Genomic DNA, 20,168 nt, shown 5'->3' with positions numbered 1-20,168 from the left:
GGGCCTTTATTTTTTTTGTTTGTTTGTTTGTGGTTTTTTGCGGTACGCGGGCCTCTCACTGTTGTGGCCTCTCCCGTTGCGGAGCACAGGCTCCAGATGCGCAGGCTCAGCGGCCATGGCTCACGGGCCCAGCCGCTCCGCAGCACGTGGGATCTTCCCGGACCGGGGCACGAACCCGTGTCCCCTGCATCGCAGGCAGACTCTCAACCACTGCACCACCAGGGAAGCCCGATCGTGGGGCCTTTATCACCTCTGTGTCTGTGTAGCACCCTACTCCCTACCCTCTTTGCACCTGCTTCCTCCCTTCCTTAGACCAAGCCATTCAAATGTGTTTAAGCTGATTTGGAAGGGGAACAGGGGTCTCATCGGATCAGCCTCCCTGGTAGTGTAGGAGCTGGAACCTTGATGACCTCTGAGTTTTCACATGGAGTGGCTAAAGGGATCCCTGCAGCTTTGAGTCCCTTCTGCTAACTCAAGCTTCATTCACCAGGTCTAGACTCTGATCTTTGGTATTTGGGTGGCTTCCATTGCTAATGTTTATCTTAGCTACAATTATTGTAGCCTATAGCAAAAGAAGGATATCTATGAGCCTTTATGAGTGGGGCTGGGTGGAACAGGAACAGGGGGAGTAGGTATGCATTGGGCAGGTTACCTTTCCAGGCCTCAGGTGGAGAATGTGGGCGTTGCACTAGGGGACTCTTTACAACCTTCTCCTGCTTTAAAACACTGCAACATTAAAGTCATGATAATACTCCTCCCACCCCCGGTACATAAATACAGAGTTTCCCATTTACATCAGTTTTTTGTTGGCCCTCAATAAAACGCTATTGGCCGTCAGATAGGTAGAGACAAAAAACACCACATTTTAGAGATGAAGAAACCGATACCGTTTACCATTGATTATTTAGCCTGTTGTATGTGTAGAAAACACGCTGGACTTGGATTTAGAAAACCTGAGATCCAGTTTTGGCTTCGCCACTGACCAGCCATGTCATCTTTAGCAAATTGCTTAATCTCTCTAAGCCTCAGTTGATTCATCTGCAAAATAGGACAATATTAACCCTGCCTCTTCCAGAAGGATTATCAAGTGGGCCCCAAGATGAGGTGACGCAGGCGAAGAAGTTGCTACCGCCTCCACTGTATTGTCGCTACCTCTCATGGAGCTCTGTGCTCTTCCAGCCTGGACCCTGACAGCCACTGTTTCATTTAATCCTGAGACAGCCCTGCAGTTGAGGCTCAGAACGGTTGGGGGACTGACCCAAGGTCACACAGTTCAGTAAGGCCCTATTCAAGGTCAGCCTCTGCCTCTTCTGTCATGCTCCATGGCTGTCTCCTTATCACCAACGGGCCAGGAACCTCCTGCTCCCCAAGTTTCAGTATTTGCAAAGGCAAAAGTCCAAGAATTGGGCTTCCCTGGTGGCGCAGCGGTTGAGAGTCCGCCTGCCGATGCAGGGGACGCGGGTTCGTGCCCTGGTCTGGGAAGATCCCACATGCCGCGGAGCGCCTGGGCCTGTGAGCCATGGCCGCTGAGCCTGCACGTCCGGAGCCTGTGCTCTGCAATGGGAGAGACCACAACAGTGAGAGGCCCGCGTACAGCAAAAAAAACAAAAAAAAGTCCAAGAATCTCATGATGTGTTGTTCTTGCCTTGCAGACCCTGCACCAGTAACCTCCTTCCACTGTGAAGTGGTCCCCAAAGAGCCAACCTTGGTCCTCAAGTGGGCCTGCCCTTTTGGCATCAACACAGGCTTCGAGCTGGAGGTCAGCCACGGAGACTGGGAGAATATGACGAACCTGGAGAGCTGCTCCTCGGAGAACGGCTCTGAGTACAGGACGGAAGTCACATATTTGAATTTTTCTACCTTGTACAACATCACCATCACTGCCCGGTCCTGTAACAAGATGGCATCGCCCACCCAAAACACCTGCCTCACTGGCATCACAGGTGGGCTTCAGGGAGGGCAGGGTGGCCAGGTGACATTGTGGTCACCTTGGAAAGCTGACCCAGAGGCTCTGCAAGTGTGGCCTAGAAACCTGTTTCTAAAAAAAATTTATCCAAAAATATTTGTTTTTGTTGGCACGGACTGTTAACCCAATTCTACAGAAATCTAGTCTATATATTCTATAGAATCTGTATAATCTATAGAAATCTAGTGAGAGGGAATATTTTACATTCCAAAAGTTTCCTTCGTTTTACAGAATAATTTGTTGCCACCTTTTCTTTTAAGTAAGTTCCCCTAAAATGTTCAAATATACACAAAAGCAAAGGACAGCATAGTGGGATCCACGTACCCATCAGCACTCAGTTGAACATTTGTGAGCACTTGACCAATCTTTTTCATTTATATCCCCTCCTCCCTTATTGGACTTCTTTGAGACCAGTCCTGGTTATTCTATAGTTTTATTTGTAAGTTTTTCAGTATGTATTGCTGAAAGACAGGGACTCCTTTTCCCTTTCTTTCAAACATAACCACATTACTATTGACATTACCCTTAAAAATTTAACAATACTTTTTTTTTTTGGCCATGCTGCATGGCTTGCAAGATCTCAGTTCCCTGACCAGGGATTGAACCTGGGCCACAGGATTGAAAGCCCGGAATCCTAACTACTAGGCCACCAGGGCACTCCCAACAATCCTTTTTTTTTTCTTTTTTTTTTTTTTTTTTACTATTATCAGATAGATATTCAGTCAAGATTCATATTTCCCTAGAATCTGTATTAATAAGCTCCCCAGCTGTTTTGGGAAATGGGATCATTCACAAGAGACCCCCCTAGTTAATCTTTTCATGACCACCTTTTATTTTGAACTTGGAAAAAATTACTTCTTTCCTTTTTTTTTTTAATTGAGATATGGTTGATTTACAATATTATATTAGTTTCAGGTGTACAACATAGTGATTCATGATTTTTATAGATATACTGCATTTAAAGTTTTTATACGATATTGGCTGTATTCCCTGTACTGTACAGTATATCTTCGTCACTTATTTATTTCATACATAGTAGTTTGTACCTCTTAACCCCTACCCCTGTCTTGCCCTTCCCCACTCCCCTCTCCCCACTGGTAACCACCAGTTTGTTTTCTTTATCTATGAGTCTGTATCTGTTTTGTTATATTCATTCTTTGTTTCATTTTTATCTGTCTTTCGCTCCCTGTGTCTTTGCCAAAATTATGTCTTAGGTCAACCTGGTGGAGTTGGTTTTGCTTTGTGCTTTTTGAATCCTGGATATACTATTTCCTTTAGGGTATCAGAATGTTTCCAAACAATTTCTAAAGAATTGGTGGTTGAAATAGTAAGAAGAAAAGGCTTCTTACTTCAGGGACACTGACTTGGAAAATGGCTGAGGGATTCTACTGACAGAGCCTTGGACTTAGGCAGACCTGGGTTTGATTGTAAAGTCTACCTTTTACCAGCTGTGTGATCTCAGAAAAGCTTAACCTCTCTGAGCCTTGTTTTTCTTAGTTGTAAAAAAGGGGAAATAATACCTACCTTCCAGGACTGTTAATACAAATTAGATGAGGTAGTGTAGGTGGAAGATCACTTCAGAGCTGCCATGTATGGCTAGTCAAGTTGTGCACTGCATAGTTCCATGGGACACCATTCATATAGTCTACTGTGCGCGTGGGACTCCTTGGAGCTGTGTAGTACACAGCTATATAGGATGGCCCTGGGTCACAATCCTTTGTGTTTCTGCAGCACTCTACAGTGTAATAGAAACAGTGAACCTTGTTGGGTACTTTTTTGTAGTTCTCTGTTTTATGATGTCATCTCAGTGGGTATAAGCCACTGAGGAACATAAACCATATCTGATCCGGTATCTCCAGGGCTGAGCACAGTACCTAGTGAAGGGAAGGAGCTTGTTAGAGTTAGTTGTTTCTGAAGCTGAGCAGTGCGTGGTAGGGTTAGATAATGACCACTCAGCATTTAGTCCAGTGATCCTCTCACTTTTTAATCTGTAGCTCCCGTTCCTCAGATGAATTTTTGTGTACAAATTTAGCAAGCTTTTTAAATGTACAACTTTGATACTTTTTTATTTAACATAAAAGTGGAGCTGCATTTTCTCTGAGAGAGGCAGGAAGTGCTGGTGGGATGGGTAAACCGGGGAGAGTTGGAGCGATGGTCTTTTAGCCAACACCTGTTGAGTGCTTACTGTGTGCCTGGGTAAGGGACACTATGGTGAGCGTGGCCGGCAAGGTCCCTCTAGTGTAGGACTGAGATAAGCAGTGAGAAGGAAAGGATTTCCAGGCTTTGAGGTGGGTGGAGCTGTCGTGGGGCAGGGAGCTGGGGACTCCTTGCTGGCCCGCTAAAAGGCATAGAGCTGTGGACGGGGTGGGAGCTGGTGCTAGGAAGTGTCTGTTGAGGCAGCTGACACTTAGACGATGGACAGCGCCTCCAAGTGGCCACTGCGGTCAGTTACTTGAGAGGTTGCTGAAGGATGGTTTAGAGCTGTGCCTTCCAATAGAAAATCATGTGAGCCTCCTGTATAATAAAAACTTTTCTAGGAGCCACATTAAGAAACTGTAAAAAGGAGCAGCTGGAAATTCCCTGGTGGTTCAGTGGTTAGAACTCTGCTTTCACTTCTGGGGGCCCGGGTTCGATCCCTGGTCGGGGAACTAAGATCCCATAAGCTGGCTGGCATGGCCAGGAAAAAAAAAAAGGAGGAGCTGAAATGAGTTTTGATCTGAGTTTTGATCACATTTTATTTAACTCAGTATATTAAAAATGTTATCATTCCAAAATGTAATTTGTATAAAGTGAGTTATTAATGAGATACTTTATGTCCAACCTTGGGCCTGTCACCTTTCAAGCGCTCAGTGGGTACATGTGGTTAGTGGCTGCCATATTGGACAGCGTACATTTGGAAAATTGTGTTATGGTCTTTTTTTTTTTTTGGAGTTCAGTTTTCTCAGTCTCCCTGCATCTTGGTTATAATAACAGAAACACTCAAACTGTATGTAGGAGACCAATTTAGGTAGAGAGAGTGTGGAGAGAGATCATCTTGAATTCACCTTTTCCTTCCTTTCGTGTTAATTTAGAGAGTGGCTTCACAAACTTAGCTTGGGAAAGGCGAGGCACAGGATCATGAAGGCCACTCACGGAATGTTCCCGTGTGGGCTTTTCTGGTTTCCGGGAAGAGGGTCAGTTGGATTTCTCTAGGCAGAGTTTTAAACCTACCCCAGCAAAAATCAAGGACTTTGGTGTGAAGGGTGCAGAGCCGGCATGCAGCCAGGTGTCAGGACAAAGTATGTTCTCTCCATGTCATCTTTGCTTCCTTCTGGGTAACTGTCTGCTTCATCATTGCTCTCTGACCAGCCAGTCCTGGGGCCAAGTCCATGTGCTGACAGATGTCTGCTTTCAGCTCCCAAGTTCTCACCTTGGAGTTCTACCCACACAGTCTCTGTCTTGTTCTCCTGCTTCTGCCCCCATTCTCAAAATAAGGAATCTGGGCTCTCTGGGTCAGGAGGGACTGGGGGAAGATAGAAAAGGCACGTTATCTTCTACAAACAAGGCTGCCAGGAGGCCACCCTGGCAATGTGGCTGGACCCAGTGAAGGGGTCATTGTCAGCCAGGCAGGCTCCCCAAGGACTTGCCATCTTTGTTCCCCACCAGTTCCCATCCCTGCCCTTTGCTTCTAGATTTGCTTTGCATGAGCCCAGCACACAGCTTCCAGAGCAAGGGCAGAACTTGAGTGGGGCACTGCAGCAAATCCTCTCCTTCATAATTTTGTTGCTCCTGTGGTTTTAAATGTTGGGTGATCATGTTTTCTTTTGTTCTGTTTCAGACCCTCCTTCTCCAGATGGATCCCCTAATATTACATCTGTCAGTCACAATTCTGTGAAGGTCAAATTCAGTGGGTTTGAAGCCAGCCACGGACCCATCAAAGCCTACGCGCTCATTCTCACCACTGGGGACGGTAAGGAGGGGTCATTATGGGTTAAACAGCCAGTGGGTGATGGCGTGACTGGGTACCATTTTTGTGCCCACTGAAACGCATTCATGAGACAAACACACGTCTGGTTTTATACTGCGACCCACGCTTTGGCACTCGCCCCGGGGTGGGTGGGTGTAAGCCATTTGCCTGATGAGCTAGGTCAGAGGTTGACAGACTTAGTGTAAAGGGCCAGATGGCAAACATTCTAAGTTTTGCAGTTCCTACAGTCTCCTTCTCAGCTATTCAACTTCGCCGTTGTAGTGTGAGAGCAGCCATAGAAGATACAGAAAGAGTCAGTATGACTGTTCTAGTATTTACCAAAAGGGGTGGCTGGCTGGATTTGGCCCATGGCCATGACTTTCTTACCTCTGATCTACATTTTTCATCTCTTTTGCAGCACAGGGTCTTTTAGGTGGCAGAATATTAGTTTTAACCCAGTTTGTCACACACACACACACACACACACATATGAACACGCACGCACAAATCATCCTCAAAGGGTGACTTTCTCTTGGAAGAAAAAAGGAAAAGATTTGCATTTGTAGTGGGAACTTGCAAAGAGCATTGTCATAGCTGAGAGAGGAGGTGGATTAAATGCTGCTTTTCCTTAAAGGACTCCATTACGTTCCCTGGAAGTAAGACGGGAATGATTTGAGGGTGTCTTTGTTAGCTGTGTGTGGGTGCTTTGCCCAAGGTCTGGGTTTAAAGCGGTGAGTTTTGGAAATTCCCTGGCAGTCCAGTGGTTAGGACTCGGTGCTTTCAATACTAGGGGCCCGGGTTCAATCCCCGGTCGGGGAAATAAGATCCCGCGAGCCGTGCGGTGTGGCCAAAACAATAAAAAAGTGCAGAGTTTTGCTGTTCTTGGTGATTCTTTAACTCTGAATTATGCAGTGCCCCCTTGCCCAGTCTCACAGCCTGTGATGCTGTCCTCATCTCCCCAAAGAAGACAGAGCTCAAACACACTGTCAGGGCTGCGGGAATCCAGGAAGACAAGGGATTTGCTGGTGTTGAAAACCTGCAGCTAAATCTCAAAAAGAGACATTGAGATCTCTCTCTCTCTCTCTCTCTCTTTCTATCTTTTGTTTTGGATCTGTTTCAAACACCTAGTCATTTTGCTGTGAAGGTATTCAGCAAATCCCAAGCTCAGACCTTTGCTGAACAGGGGAGATGATATTGCACACTGACCAGCCTGACCAGTACCAGCCTGTGATGGATGAGATCACACCCTCCGCGTCAGGTGGTCTGGGTTAGAAATACGACTTTACCACGTAGGCAGTGCAGCTTGGGGCCCAGGTCTTTTTACCTTTCTGTGTCTCATTTTCCCACCTGTAAAGTGGGGGTGGTAAGCCTATGCGATGAGATTATTGTGGGGATTAAATGAGTTAATGTAAGTAAAGCCCTTAGAACTTAATATAAGGAAAACCTGGCAGAGAGAGCATACGTGAGAGATGGCAGCTGTCACCACCATCACCCTGGTCATTATTTAGAAACGAGGGAGACTTAAATCTCTGCAATCACTTTCTTATGGCTTTCCTTCCGTGTGCCTTTCTTAGCTGTTCATCCGTCAGCAGATGTATTGAGATATACGTACGAAGATTTCAAAAAGGGGGCCTCGGATACCTATGTGACATACCTCATAACAACAGAAGAAAAGAGCTGTTCTCAGGGCTTATCTGAAGTCTTGAAATACGAAATCAATGTTGGGAATGAGTCCACCACGCACGGCTATTACAACGGGAAGCTGGAACCTCTGGGTTCCTATCGGTAATGCCTTGTGGTTTTTGCCCTTTGGGGGCTGGGCCTCTGAGTGCAAAACTATATGTGCCTGGGCCATCAGACACTTCTCAGCCACCCCTCTTTCCTCTTGTCACCCCACAGGGCTTCTGTGGCTGGCTTCACCAATATTACCTTCAACCCTCACAGTGATGGACTCATAGATGGGGCTGAGAGCTACGTGTCCTTCAGTCGCTACTCAGATGCTGTTTTCTTGCCCCAGGATCCAGGTAGAAGAGCATCTTAGCAATGCATTGACTTTTTGCTTCCAGTATCCACAGGAGCATGGGGGTCTACACACCTCCCTGGGGCCCCCAGGAGGGTAGGAGAGCCTGGTCTGTCCTCTCAGAAGCTGAGATGTCACTGGGCCATCAGGACCCAGCTCAGCTTCCTCTTCTGAGGTCCCCACAGGCCTCGCCCACCACACTCCCTTCTCTGAAATCCAGTTACACTTCCAATCGGCAAACACTGTTTGGTCCTTTTTTCTCAGTGTAGTCATTTGTGTGCCCATGTACCAGGCACACATGTGACTTTTAGGGTATGGAACCCTTGAATATTAGGATCAGAAGGAGCCATGGGAATCATCTTGTCCAACTCCCATTTTATTTTATTTTATTTTTAAAAAGTTGATTGAGAGAGAGCAGACAGCGGAAGCAAGAAGATCTACAATCCCACAGCCTGTGGAACAAAAACCACATTCACAGAAAGAGAGACAAGATGAAAAGGCAGAGGGCTATGTACCAGATGATGGAACAAGATAAAACCCCATAAAAACAACTAAATGAAGTGGAGATAGGCAACCTTCCAGAAAAAGAACTCAGAATAATGATAGTGAAGATGATCCAGGACCTCGGAAAAAGAATGGAGGCAAAGATCGAGAAGATGCAAGAAATGTTTAACAAAGACCTAGAAGAATTAAAGAACAAACAAACAGACATGAACAATACAATAACTGAAATGAAAACTACACTAGAAGGAATCAATAGCAGAATAACTGAGGCAGAAGAACAGATAAGTGACCTGGAAGACAGAATGGTGGAATTCACTGCTGCAGAACAGAATAAAGAAAAAAGAATGAAAAGAAATGAAGACAGCCTAAGGGACCTCTGGGACAACATTAAATGCAACAACATTCGCATTATAGGGGTCCCAGAAGGAGAAGAGAGAGAAAAAGGACCAGAGAAAATATTTGAAGAGATTATCGTCGGAAACTTCCCTAACATGGGAAAGGAAATAGCCACCCAAGTCCAGGAAGCGCAGAGTCCCATACAGGATAAACCCAAGGGGAAACATGCCAAGACACATAGTAATCAAATTGGCAAAAATTAAAGACAAAGAAAAATATTGAAAGCAGCAAGGGAAAAACGACAAATAACATACAAGGGAACTCCCATAAGGTTAGCAGCTGATTTGTCAGCAGAAACTCTACAAGCCAGAAGGGTGTGGCATGATAAAGTGATGAAAGGGAAGAACCTACAACCAAGATTACTCTACCCAGTAAGGATCTCATTCAGATTCAATGGAGAAATCAAAAGCTTTACAGACAAGCAAAAGCTAAGAGAATTCAGCACCACAAGACCAGCTCTACAACAAATGCTAAAGGAACTTCTCTAAGTGGGAGACAGAAGAGAAGAAAAGGACCTATAAAAACAAACCGAAAACAATTGAGAAAATGGTCATAGGAACATTCATATTGATAATTACCTTAAACATGAATGTGTTAAATGCTCCAACCAAAAGACACAGGCTTGCTGAATGGATACAAAAACAAGACCCATATATATGCTGTCTACAAGAGACCCACTTCAGACCTAGGGACACATTCAGACTGAAAGTGAGGGAATGGAAAAAGATATTCCATGCAAATGGAAATCAGAAGAAAGCTGGAGTAGCAATACTCATATCAGATAAAATAGACTTTAAAATAAAGAATGTTACAAGAGACAAGGAAGGACACTACATAATGATCAAGGGATCAATCCAAGAAGAAGATATAACAATTATAAATATATATGCAGCCAACATAGGAACACCTCAATACATAAGGCAACTGCTAACAGCTATAAAAGAGGAAATTGACAGTAACACAATAATAGTGGGGGACTTTAACACCTCACTTAACACCAATAGACAGATCATCCAAAATGAAAATAAATAAGGAAACAGAAGCTTAAAATGACACAATAGACCTGATAGACTTAATTGATATTTATAGGACATTCCATCCCAAAACAGCAGATTACACTTTCTTCTCAAGTGTGCATGGAATATTCTCTAGGATAGATCACATCTTGGGTCACAAATTAAGCCTCAGTAAATTTACAAAAATTGAAATCATATCAAGCATCTTTTCTGACCACACGCTATGAGATTAGAAATGAATTACAGGGAAAAAACATAAAAAACACAAACACATGGAGGCTAAACAATACGTTACTAAATAACCAAGAGATCACTGAAGAAATCAAAGAGGAAATCAAAAAATACCTAGAGACAAATGACAATGAGAACACGACGATCCGAAACCTATGGGATGCAGCAAAAGCAGTTCTAAGAGAGAAGTTTATAGCTATACAAGCCTACCTCAAGAAACAAGAAAAATCTCAAATAAACAATCTAACCTTACACCTAAAGGAACTAGAGAAAGAAGAACAAACAAAACCCAAAGTTAGCAGAAGGAAAGAAATCATAAAGATCAGAGCAGAAATAAATGAAATAGAAACAAAGAAAACAGTAGCAAAGATCAGTAAAACTAAAAGCTGCTTCTTTGAGAAGATAAAAAAATTGATAAACCATTAGCCAGACTCATCAAGAAAAAGAGGGAGAGGACTCAAATCAATAAAATTAGAAATGAAAAAGGAGAAGTTACAACGGACACCGTAGAAATACAAAGCATCCTAAGAGACTACTACAAGCAACTCCATGCCAATAAAATGGACAACCTGGAAGAAATGGACAAATTCTTAGAAAGGTATAAACTTCCAAGACTGAACCAGGAAGAAATACAAAATATGGACAGACCAATCACAAGCACTGAAATTGAAACTGTGATTAAAAATCTTCCAACAAACAAAAGCCCAGGACCAGATGGCTTCACAGGTGAATTCTATCAAACATTTAGAGAAGACCTAACACCCATCCTTCTCAAACTCTTCCAAAATATTGCAGAGGAAGGAACACTCCTAAACTCATTCTATGAGGCCACCATCACCCTGATACCAAAACGAGACCAAGATACTACAAAAAAAGAAAATTACAGACCAACATCACTGATGAATATAGATGCAAAAACCCTCAACAAAATACTAGCAAACAGAATCCAACAACACATTAAAAGGATCATACACCATGATGAAGTGGGATTTATCCCAGGGATGCAAGGATTCTTCAGTATACGCAAATCAAGCAATGTGATACACCATATCAACAAATTGAAGAATAAAAACCATATGATCATCTCAATAGATGCAGAGAAAGCTTTTGGCAAAATTCAACACCGATTTATGATAAAACCTCTCCAGAAAGTGGGCATAGAGGGAGCCTACCTCAACATAATAGAGGCCATATATGACAAACCCACAGCAAACATCGTTCTCAATGGTGAAAAACTGAAAGCATTTCCTCTAAGATCAGGAAGAAGAAAGGGATGTCCACTCTCACCACTATTATTCAACATAGTTTTGGAAGTCCTAGCCACAGCAATCAGAGAAGAAAAAGAAATAAAAGGAATCCAAATTGGAAAAGAAGTAAAACTGTCACTGTTTGCAGATGACATGATACTATACATAAAGAATCCTAAAGATGCCACCAGAAAACTACTAGATCTAATCAATGAATTTGGTAAAGTTGCAGGATACAAAATTGATGCACAGAAATCTCTTGCATTCCTATACACTAATGATGAAAAATCTGAAAGTGAAATTAAGAAAACACTGCCATTTACCATTGCAACAAAAAGAATAAAATAACCTAGGGATAAACCTACCTAGGGAGACAAAAGACCTGTATGCAGGAAACTATAAGACACTGATGAAAGAAATTAAAGATGATACCAACAGATGGAGAGACATACCATGTTCTTGGATTGGAAGAATCAGTATTGTGAAAATGATTTTACTATACTACCCAAAGCAATCTACAGATTCAATGCAATCCCTATCAGATTACCAATGGCATTTTTTATGGAACTAGAACAAAAAATTTTAAATTTGTATGGAGACACAAAAGACCCCGAATAGCCAAAGCAGTCTTGAGGGAAAAAAACGGAGCTGGAGGAATCAGACTCCCTGACTTCAGACTATACTACAAAGCTACAGTAATCAAGACAATATGGTACTGGCACAAAAACAGAAACATAAATCAATGGAACAAGATAGAAAGCCCAGAGGTAAACCCACGCACCTATGGTCAACTAATCTATGACAAAGGAGGCAAGGATATACAATGGAGAAAAGAGGATATACAATGGAGAAAAGACAGTCTCTTCAATAAGTGGTGCTGGGAAAACTGGACAGCTACGTGTAAAAGAATGAAATTAGAACACTTCCTAACACCATACACAAAAATAAACTCAAAATGGATTAGAGACCTAAATGTAAGACCGGACACTATAAAACTCTTAGAGGAAAACATAGGAAGAACACTCTTTGACATGAATCACAGCAAGATCTTTTTTGATCCACCTCCTAGAGTAATGGAAATAAAAACAAAAATAAACAAATGGGCCCTAATGAAACTTAAACGCTTTTGCACAGCAAAGGAAACCATAAACAAGACGGAAAGACAACCCTCAGAATGGGAGAAAATATTTGCAAATGAATCAACGGACAAAGGATTAATCTCCAAAATATATAAACAGCTCAAGCAGCTCAATATTAAAGAAACAAACAACCCAATCCAAAATCCAACAACCCAATCCAAAATATATAAACAGCTCAAGCAGCTCAATATTAAAGAAACAAACAACCCAATCCAAAAATGGGCAGAAGAACTAAATAGACATTTCACCAAAGAAGACATACAGATGGGCAAGAAGCACATGAAAAGCTGCTCAACATCACTAATTAGAGAAATGCAAATCAAAGCTACAATGAGGTATCACCTCACACCAGTTAGAATGGGCATCATCAGAAAATCTACAAACAGCAAATGCTGGAGAAGGTGTGGAGAAAAGGGAACCCTCTTGCACTGTTGATGGGAATGTAAATTGATACAGCCACTATGGAGAACAGTATGGAGGTTCCTTTAAAAACTAAAAATAGAATTACCGTTTGACCCAGCAATCCCACTATTGGGCATATACCCAGAGAAAACCATAATTGAAAATGACACATGCACCCCAATGTTCATTGCAGCACTATTCACAATAGCCAGGTCATGGATGCAACCTAAATGTCCACCGACAGACGAATGAATAAAGAAGATGTGGTACATATATACAATGGAATATTACTCAGCCATAAAAAGGAACGATATTGGGTCATTTGTTGAGACGTGGATGGATCTAGAGACTGTCATACAGAGTGAAGTAAGTCAAAAAGAGAAAAACAAATATCGTATATTAACACATATATGTGGAACCTAGAAAAATGGTACAGATGAACCAGTTTGCAGGGCAGAAAATGAGACATAGATGTAGAGAACAAATGTATGGACACCAAGCGGGGAAAGCGGTGGGGGGATGGTGGTGGTGGTGGTGTGATGAATTGGGCGATTGGGATTGACATGTATACACTGATGTGTGTAAAATTGATGACTAATAAGAGCCTGCTGTGTAAAAAAATAAATAAAATAAAATTCAAAAAAAATTTATTGAAATACAGTTGATTTACAATGTTGTGTTAGTTTCTGGTACACAGCCAAGTGATTCAGTTATACACATATATATTCTTTTTCATATTCTTTTCCATTATGGTTTATCACAGGGTATTGAATATAGTTCCCTGTGCTCTACAGTAGGACCTTGTTGTTTATCCATCCTATATGTAATAGTTTTCATCTGCTAATCCCAAACTCCCAGTCCTTCCCTCCCCCACCCTCCCTCCCCGTTGGCAACCACAAGTCTGTTCTCTGAGTCTGTGAGTCTGTTTCTATTTCGTAGATAGGTTCATTTTTGTCATATTTTCGATTCCACATAAAAGTGATATCATATGGCATGTCTTCCTCTTTCTGACTGACTTCACTTTAGTATGATCTTCTCTAGTTGTCTGTGAACACCTCTTGAAGTGGTTCCCATTTGGACTTTTCCCAGGTGTCATCTGTGGAGCAGTGTTTGGATGTATCTTTGGTGCCTTGGTTATTGTGGCTGTAGGAGGCTTCCTCTTCTGGAGAAAGAAAAGGTGACTATTGCTTATGTTAACAATAATATCCTACTTTTTTTTTTTTAGTTTTGTTTTTGTTTTTTTTGTTTTTTTTTTTTGCAGTACGTGGGCCTCTCACCGTTGTGGCCTCTCCCATTGCGGAGCACAGGCTCCAGACGCGCAGTCTCAGTGGCCATGGTTCACGGGCCCAGCCACTCCGTGGCATGTGGGATCTTCCCGGACCGGGGCATGAACCCGTGTCCCCTGCATTGGCAGGCTGACTCTCAACCACTGAGCCACCAGGGAAGCCCAATAATATCCAACTTTTAAAGGGACCTTTTGTATTGTGGGTAACCAGACAGTCACACAGATGGAAGGGATAGTATAGTGAGCCCCCAGGTCCCCATCATCCAGAGTCTTCACTGTCCGGCCCGTCTTATTTCATCTCAGTCTCTGAGCTGGAGGGTTTTCTTTTATTTATTTATTTATTAAAAAAAATTTTTTAAGCATTTATTATTTTTTTTAATATATTTATTTATTTGGTTGCACCGGGTCTTAGTTGTGGCAGGCGGGCTCCTTAGTTGTGGCTTCAGGGCACCTTAGTTGTGGCATGCATGTGGGATCTAGTTTCCTGACCGGGAGTTGAACCCAGGCCCCCTGCATTGGGAGCTCAGAGTCTTAACCACTGGACCACTTGGGAAGTCCCTGTGAGCTGGAGGGTTTTAAAGCATTAGGTCATGGTAAACACTGCAACAGAAGGGGCTGCTTTCAAACAGGCATTCTAGTTCACAAACCAGACTGTTAAGAGATGGCGTTTTAGAGTCAGCTAAGTTTGAACACACGCTCTGTCTCTGACTGGTGGTTAGGGAGCTTGGATTTAAGGTCTTGGATAATGTATGATACAGGGATGATAACAGTGCCTAACTCGTGCCGCCTAGGAGCATTAAATTAAAAAAAGTGCTTTGACAGTATCTTATACCTCTTATGCTATTATTATTTTATCTGTACAGTTACTCTTTGGGGTAGTTAAATAGTAAAAATAGCAACTCTGTCTTGAGCACTTACTGTGTGCCTGGACTTGTGCTTTTCATGAATTCTCTCATACATGAGGCCCTATGAGGCAGGTCTCCCAAGCCCCATTGCAAGGATGCAGAAGCTGAGTGTAGGAAGTGTGGAAATGGACTTGGACCTGGTCTTTGCTTTTCATTGCACACCCTCCTGCCTGACCATGCAGGGTGTGAAGCCTGTGTATCAGCTGGGATTTAGTCACTGTTATCGGATGCTGCCAGCCAGGGGATTTCATCCTGGCCCAGGGTTTCTAATGCATCCTACACCTGGTCTTCTGCCACCGCCTTGCTCTCGTGGGTTGAGAGGCAGTGCCCGTATTACATCTTTTTGCATTAGATTCTGATTTTTTTTTCGAGGGAGGGGTCAAAAACAGCTTTATTGTTTCTTATTAAAAGAAAAGTTTTACATATTTACGGCAAAGAGTTAAAAAACAGAAAAGAAGGGCAAAGAAAAGAAATAAGCCATAATCACACCCATACAAAACTACTCAACATCGATGTGATTACAAAACTCACACAAATACACACACACATCCCCACAAACAGAATCATATTATACATATCATTTTCTGGCCTGCTTTGTTCACAAGACATTGTGGACGGCTTCAGATCTTCTTCATTTTAAGTGGTTGTTGAGTATTCAGCTGTATAGAAATTATTCACCAAATTCCTGATGTTTTCAGGTATTTTGTTAGTTTGTTTGTTTGCCACAGTTGCTTATCCTTGTGTGTAAATCTGGGCACATTCATGATTACTCCCTTAGGCTAAATTCCAAGCTGGGAAATTGCTGGGTCAGGGGGTATGCATGTTATCAATTTTGATACATGCTGCGAAATTGCCTTCCAGAAAGTTTTTTTCTTTTAACGCCAGCATGGGGTTTAGCCAGCAGTACAGAAGAGGGCCAGGTGCCCGACCACCTTGCCGACACTGGGTGTATTTTCTGGTTTATTACATTAACTTTATCAGAAAGGCTTTCTCAACGCCAAAACCAAAACCAAAGCCAAACGAATAACAAACCAAGAAAACAAAAACCAGAGCACTAAAGAACGAGTGTGGCTTTACGCTAGGGTGGTGCTGCCGGTATGTACCCAGAGGAACTCCTACACATTGCTTCAGTAAGATTCTTCAATACTTTAAGATGGTATAAAAGAGAGTAACTTGGGCTTCCCTGGTGGCGCAATGGTTGAGGGTCCGCCTGCCGATGCAGGGGACATGGGTTCGTGCCCCCGTCTGGGAAGATCCCACATGCCGCGGAGCGGCTGGGCCCGTGAGCCATGGCCGCTGAGCCTGCGCGTCGGGAGCCTGTGCTCCGCAACGGGAGAGGCCACAGCGGTGAGAGGCCCGCGTACCGCAAAAAAAAAAAAAAAAAGAGAGAGTAACTTCACAGGCTTATACTCAGCATTTGCTGCTTAGACCGTTAAGTCTAGTTATTTGTGAGCACGAAGTAATGCTGTGTATGAACTAATGCTCAGCGAAAAGGCATTTTGTAGATACACAAAGGGGACGAAGCACAGAATTAAGCCGTTTTGATCTAATGGGTCTTTCTTTTTCTTTCAAAACAGGAAAGATGCCAAGAACAATGACGTGTCCTTTTCTCAAATTAAGTAAGTCTCCAGAGTTGTGCACCTTCATACATTTAACCCCTCAATCTGTTCAGTGCCTATTTTGAGGTTTTTGTTTGTTTGTTTGTTTGTTTTTTGATGGAAACTGCTGCCACTTTTCGACAGGTTTGGACCTAATCCTCCGGAAGTCCTTATTAGCCTTGTTATTCTGCACGGAACCTATGTTTCCTAGTCTCCTGAAGCTAGCTTCCTTGCCGTGTTGTACAATGGCAAGGGGAACCATACTTTTGCCATATAGTCTATCAACAAATATATATTTTGTGATTCAAAAAAGGTTATGAAGATCTAGGAGGAGAGAACTTGCTCAAAGTCACAAAACCAATCAGTTCTATAACAGGGTCTAGAAGTCAGATTTCCTGATTCATATTTCATTGTTTTGTAAATAACATTATAGTGCCACCACCTGCCACCGCCCGCCCGCCCGCCTCTTGTACTACAGGTTTTCTTTGGGAAGATGTTTACTATCATCTCCAGAGTCATGGTTGAGTCATTTTTTTCTAACTGCTTATTTTATTTCTTTCCTTTTCTATGATGAAGACCTAAAAAGTGAGTAAACTCTCCACTTTTTAAAAAAATAACTTGTATTTTTCTATTTTGAGTGTGAACTTGGTTGAATGCAAAAAATCCTGTTTTGTTTTCCTAGATCCAAGTTAATCAAAGTGGAGAATTTTGAGGCCTACTTTAAGAAACAGCAAGCTGACTCCAACTGTGGATTTGCAGAAGAATATGAAGTATGTGGCTGTAGATGTTGTGTTTTTAATTGCTCTACGTTTTTCCTGAAAGTTGGAAAACTGCCTGTTTCCGTTTTATGGTGAAGCTTTGGGTGAGAGGCAGCCCTCTTTGAGGGGAGAGAGAAGCTCTTGCATGTCCCCTGGGGGAAACCTCTGAAACCTCTTGGGGAGGATCCTTCCTTGTTTCATCCAGCTTCTGGAAGCCCCAAGCATTCTTGACTTGTGGCCATATAACATCCATCTTCACATGTCTCCCTTGTGTGTCTGTATCTCAGTGTCTTTTCTCCTCTTATAAAGACACCAGTGATATTGCACTAAGGGCCCTGCCCTACTGCAGTATGACCTCGTCTTATCTTGAGTACATCTGCAAAAGCTGTATTTTCAACTCAGATTTCATTCACAGGTACCAGAGGTTAGAACTTCTGCATATCTATTTGAGGGACACAATGTTACCCATAACATCTCTGCATTCCCACTTTGTTCTGTCGTACTCTCTGAGTAGTATAACTAACATTTGAACACTGAATAAATGAACAACTCATATGTTCTGTTTTTAGGATCTGAAGCTTGTTGGAATTAGTCTACCTAAGTACGCAGCTGAACTGGCTGAGAATAGAGGAAAGAATCGCTATAATAATGTTCTACCCTGTAAGTTGTTTTTTCCACATTCCTTTCCCTTTTTTCCATCACTGGCATCACATCTCTAACAGTAGAGGGGAGAAGAATCCAGATACGAACTAACCACTTCCATAGCCATTCCTTAGTCACCTTCTGTGTGCTGAGCATGGTGTTCAGGCATATGCCATTGAATTCAGTCCTCACAATAGCCTTATGAAATAGGTAGTAGATGAGGAAAATGAGGCACAGAGTGGCTAGGTGATTTGTCCAGAGTCACACAGATAGTCATGGTGGGACCAGACTTGGACCGAGTCTGTCAGATTCATTCAGGGAAAAGGCCAGAGTCTGTGCTTTGAACCCCTTTATTCCCACAGCTCTTTTATTTCAGTTAGTATAGTCCTGGAATGAAAGGGAGCAGGGCGAGGGCAGGCAGGGAGTAATGCTTTCTGTTTGTCCAGACACGTCTCTGGTTGGCTGAGTACATTCCACGGCTAAATATGAATTACATTTGGGTTCATTCCTGTCTTTTTTTGTTGTTTTTTTAAATTGTCTGTTTTACTTGAAGTTGTGTTTTTCTTTCCTGGCCTGAAATGTTAACTTCTGTTTAGATTCAGGATTTTCTAGCTCCTCCCTTCGTTCTCTTCATTCCTCGCCGCCCCTCCAGCACTTACATTGACAGCAGACATTGACTCATGCGTGTGCTGAGAGAAACGCTTTTAAAACTAGGCTGTCGGGATCTGCCTCAGCTCTGCGCTTTGAGGGTTAACACAGGATTATTGGCCCGTTCTTGTGCATGTCTGTGGAGATTTTCAGATCCAGAGTTTGGCTGTTGTTTTTATTGGGAAGATTTTAGGCTGACACTCATGTTGGTAACTGGGTTTAGAATTGTTATTTTGTTCAGGGGAGGGTGAGATAGTGGATAGTCAAAGACAGGGAAACATAGGAGCTGCTGCTTATAGCTCAGGCTGATAGTTGAGATTTTAAGGATATTATTTCATTTCTGGAGTTGGACAATTTTGCGTGTGTGTTTTTTGAGATGACAGTATATAGGAAACATGAGAATTTTATGCTTTACGTCCTTCCACTTATAGTAGTCTTTTTTTAAAAAATTGAAGTATAGTTGATTTACAATGTTGTGTTAATTTCTGCTGTACAGCAAAGTGATTCCATTTTATATATATATATATATATATACACATTTTTTCATATTCTTTTCCATTATGGTTTATTATAGGATATTGAATATAGTTCAGTATAACTGTGTTATACAGAACCATGTTGTTTATCTGTTTAAATCTGCTAATCCCAAACTCCTAATTTATCCCCTCACTCCCTTTCCCCTTTGATAACTATATGTTTGTTTTCTATGCCTGTGAGTCTGTTTCAGTTTTGTAAATAAGTTCATTTGTGTCATATCTTAGATTCCACATATACCACTTATAATAGTCTTATACATTCAGTTTATTCTTGCATTTGGGACTTTTTATAACAACTTTTTTTTATGAGAATAGAGAAAGTGTGAAAGTCTTAACTGAGTATCTACCCTGCTATACTGGAAAGGGCACTGGATTTGAATTCTGACTGCCATTCACCAGATGAAAGTGCTTGGAAAAATCACTTAATCTCTCTGACCCTCAGTTTCCTCCTCTTTAAAATGGGCGCAGAAGCTTGTAGTGTGGTTATAAGGGATAAATAACATTGCTGAGGGCCTTCCCTGGCTCATGGCACTCACCCAAGAATGGTAATAGTTGGTTTTGCCTGAGAAGGCGGTCTGGAGTGGTTAAGACCTTGGGACCTGTTGCCAGGCTGCCCGGGTTCTAACTGTGGCTCTGCCACTGACTAGCTCTGCCCAGGTGATCATGTAACTTGTCTGTGCCACAGTCACATCTGGTGACTGTGGGAATGAAATAAGGTCGTGGATGTAAAACGCCAAGCCATGCAGCTTCAAGGTGTGATGGAGCCCCTGCGTTGCCACACAGGGTTGGGTTGCCACACACAAGGTTGGGCTCTGCACCCATTTCTCGCATTAGAACAGGTTATGATGCAAACGAAAGGCCATTGCTTATGAATGCAAATAAACTTTATGGTGCTGTTGAGCCCAGGGCCTCACACATGGAACATTCTC

General features: G+C 42.5%; 1 protein-coding gene across 1 annotated transcript in view; it reads left to right on the top strand.

The window, feature by feature from the left end:
* Positions 1–20,168, top strand: part of PTPRJ (protein tyrosine phosphatase receptor type J) — a 169,368-nt gene that overhangs the window by 137,578 nt on the left and 11,622 nt on the right. Inside the window, exons 11-18 of the mRNA XM_060160071.1 lie at positions 1,653–1,943; positions 5,784–5,915; positions 7,487–7,697; positions 7,812–7,936; positions 13,957–14,044; positions 16,635–16,676; positions 17,338–17,425; positions 17,983–18,073. Of these exons, the coding sequence (XP_060016054.1) occupies positions 1,653–1,943; positions 5,784–5,915; positions 7,487–7,697; positions 7,812–7,936; positions 13,957–14,044; positions 16,635–16,676; positions 17,338–17,425; positions 17,983–18,073 (1,068 nt within the window). The remainder of the gene's footprint in view (positions 1–1,652; positions 1,944–5,783; positions 5,916–7,486; positions 7,698–7,811; positions 7,937–13,956; positions 14,045–16,634; positions 16,677–17,337; positions 17,426–17,982; positions 18,074–20,168) is intronic.

The sequence above is a fragment of the Lagenorhynchus albirostris genome, chromosome 9 (assembly GCF_949774975.1).
Source record: "Lagenorhynchus albirostris chromosome 9, mLagAlb1.1, whole genome shotgun sequence".
NCBI classification, from domain to species: Eukaryota; Metazoa; Chordata; class Mammalia; order Artiodactyla; family Delphinidae; genus Lagenorhynchus; species Lagenorhynchus albirostris.
The sequence above is the reverse complement of the archived record's forward strand: the minus strand, read 5'-3'. Positions and strand labels throughout refer to the sequence as shown.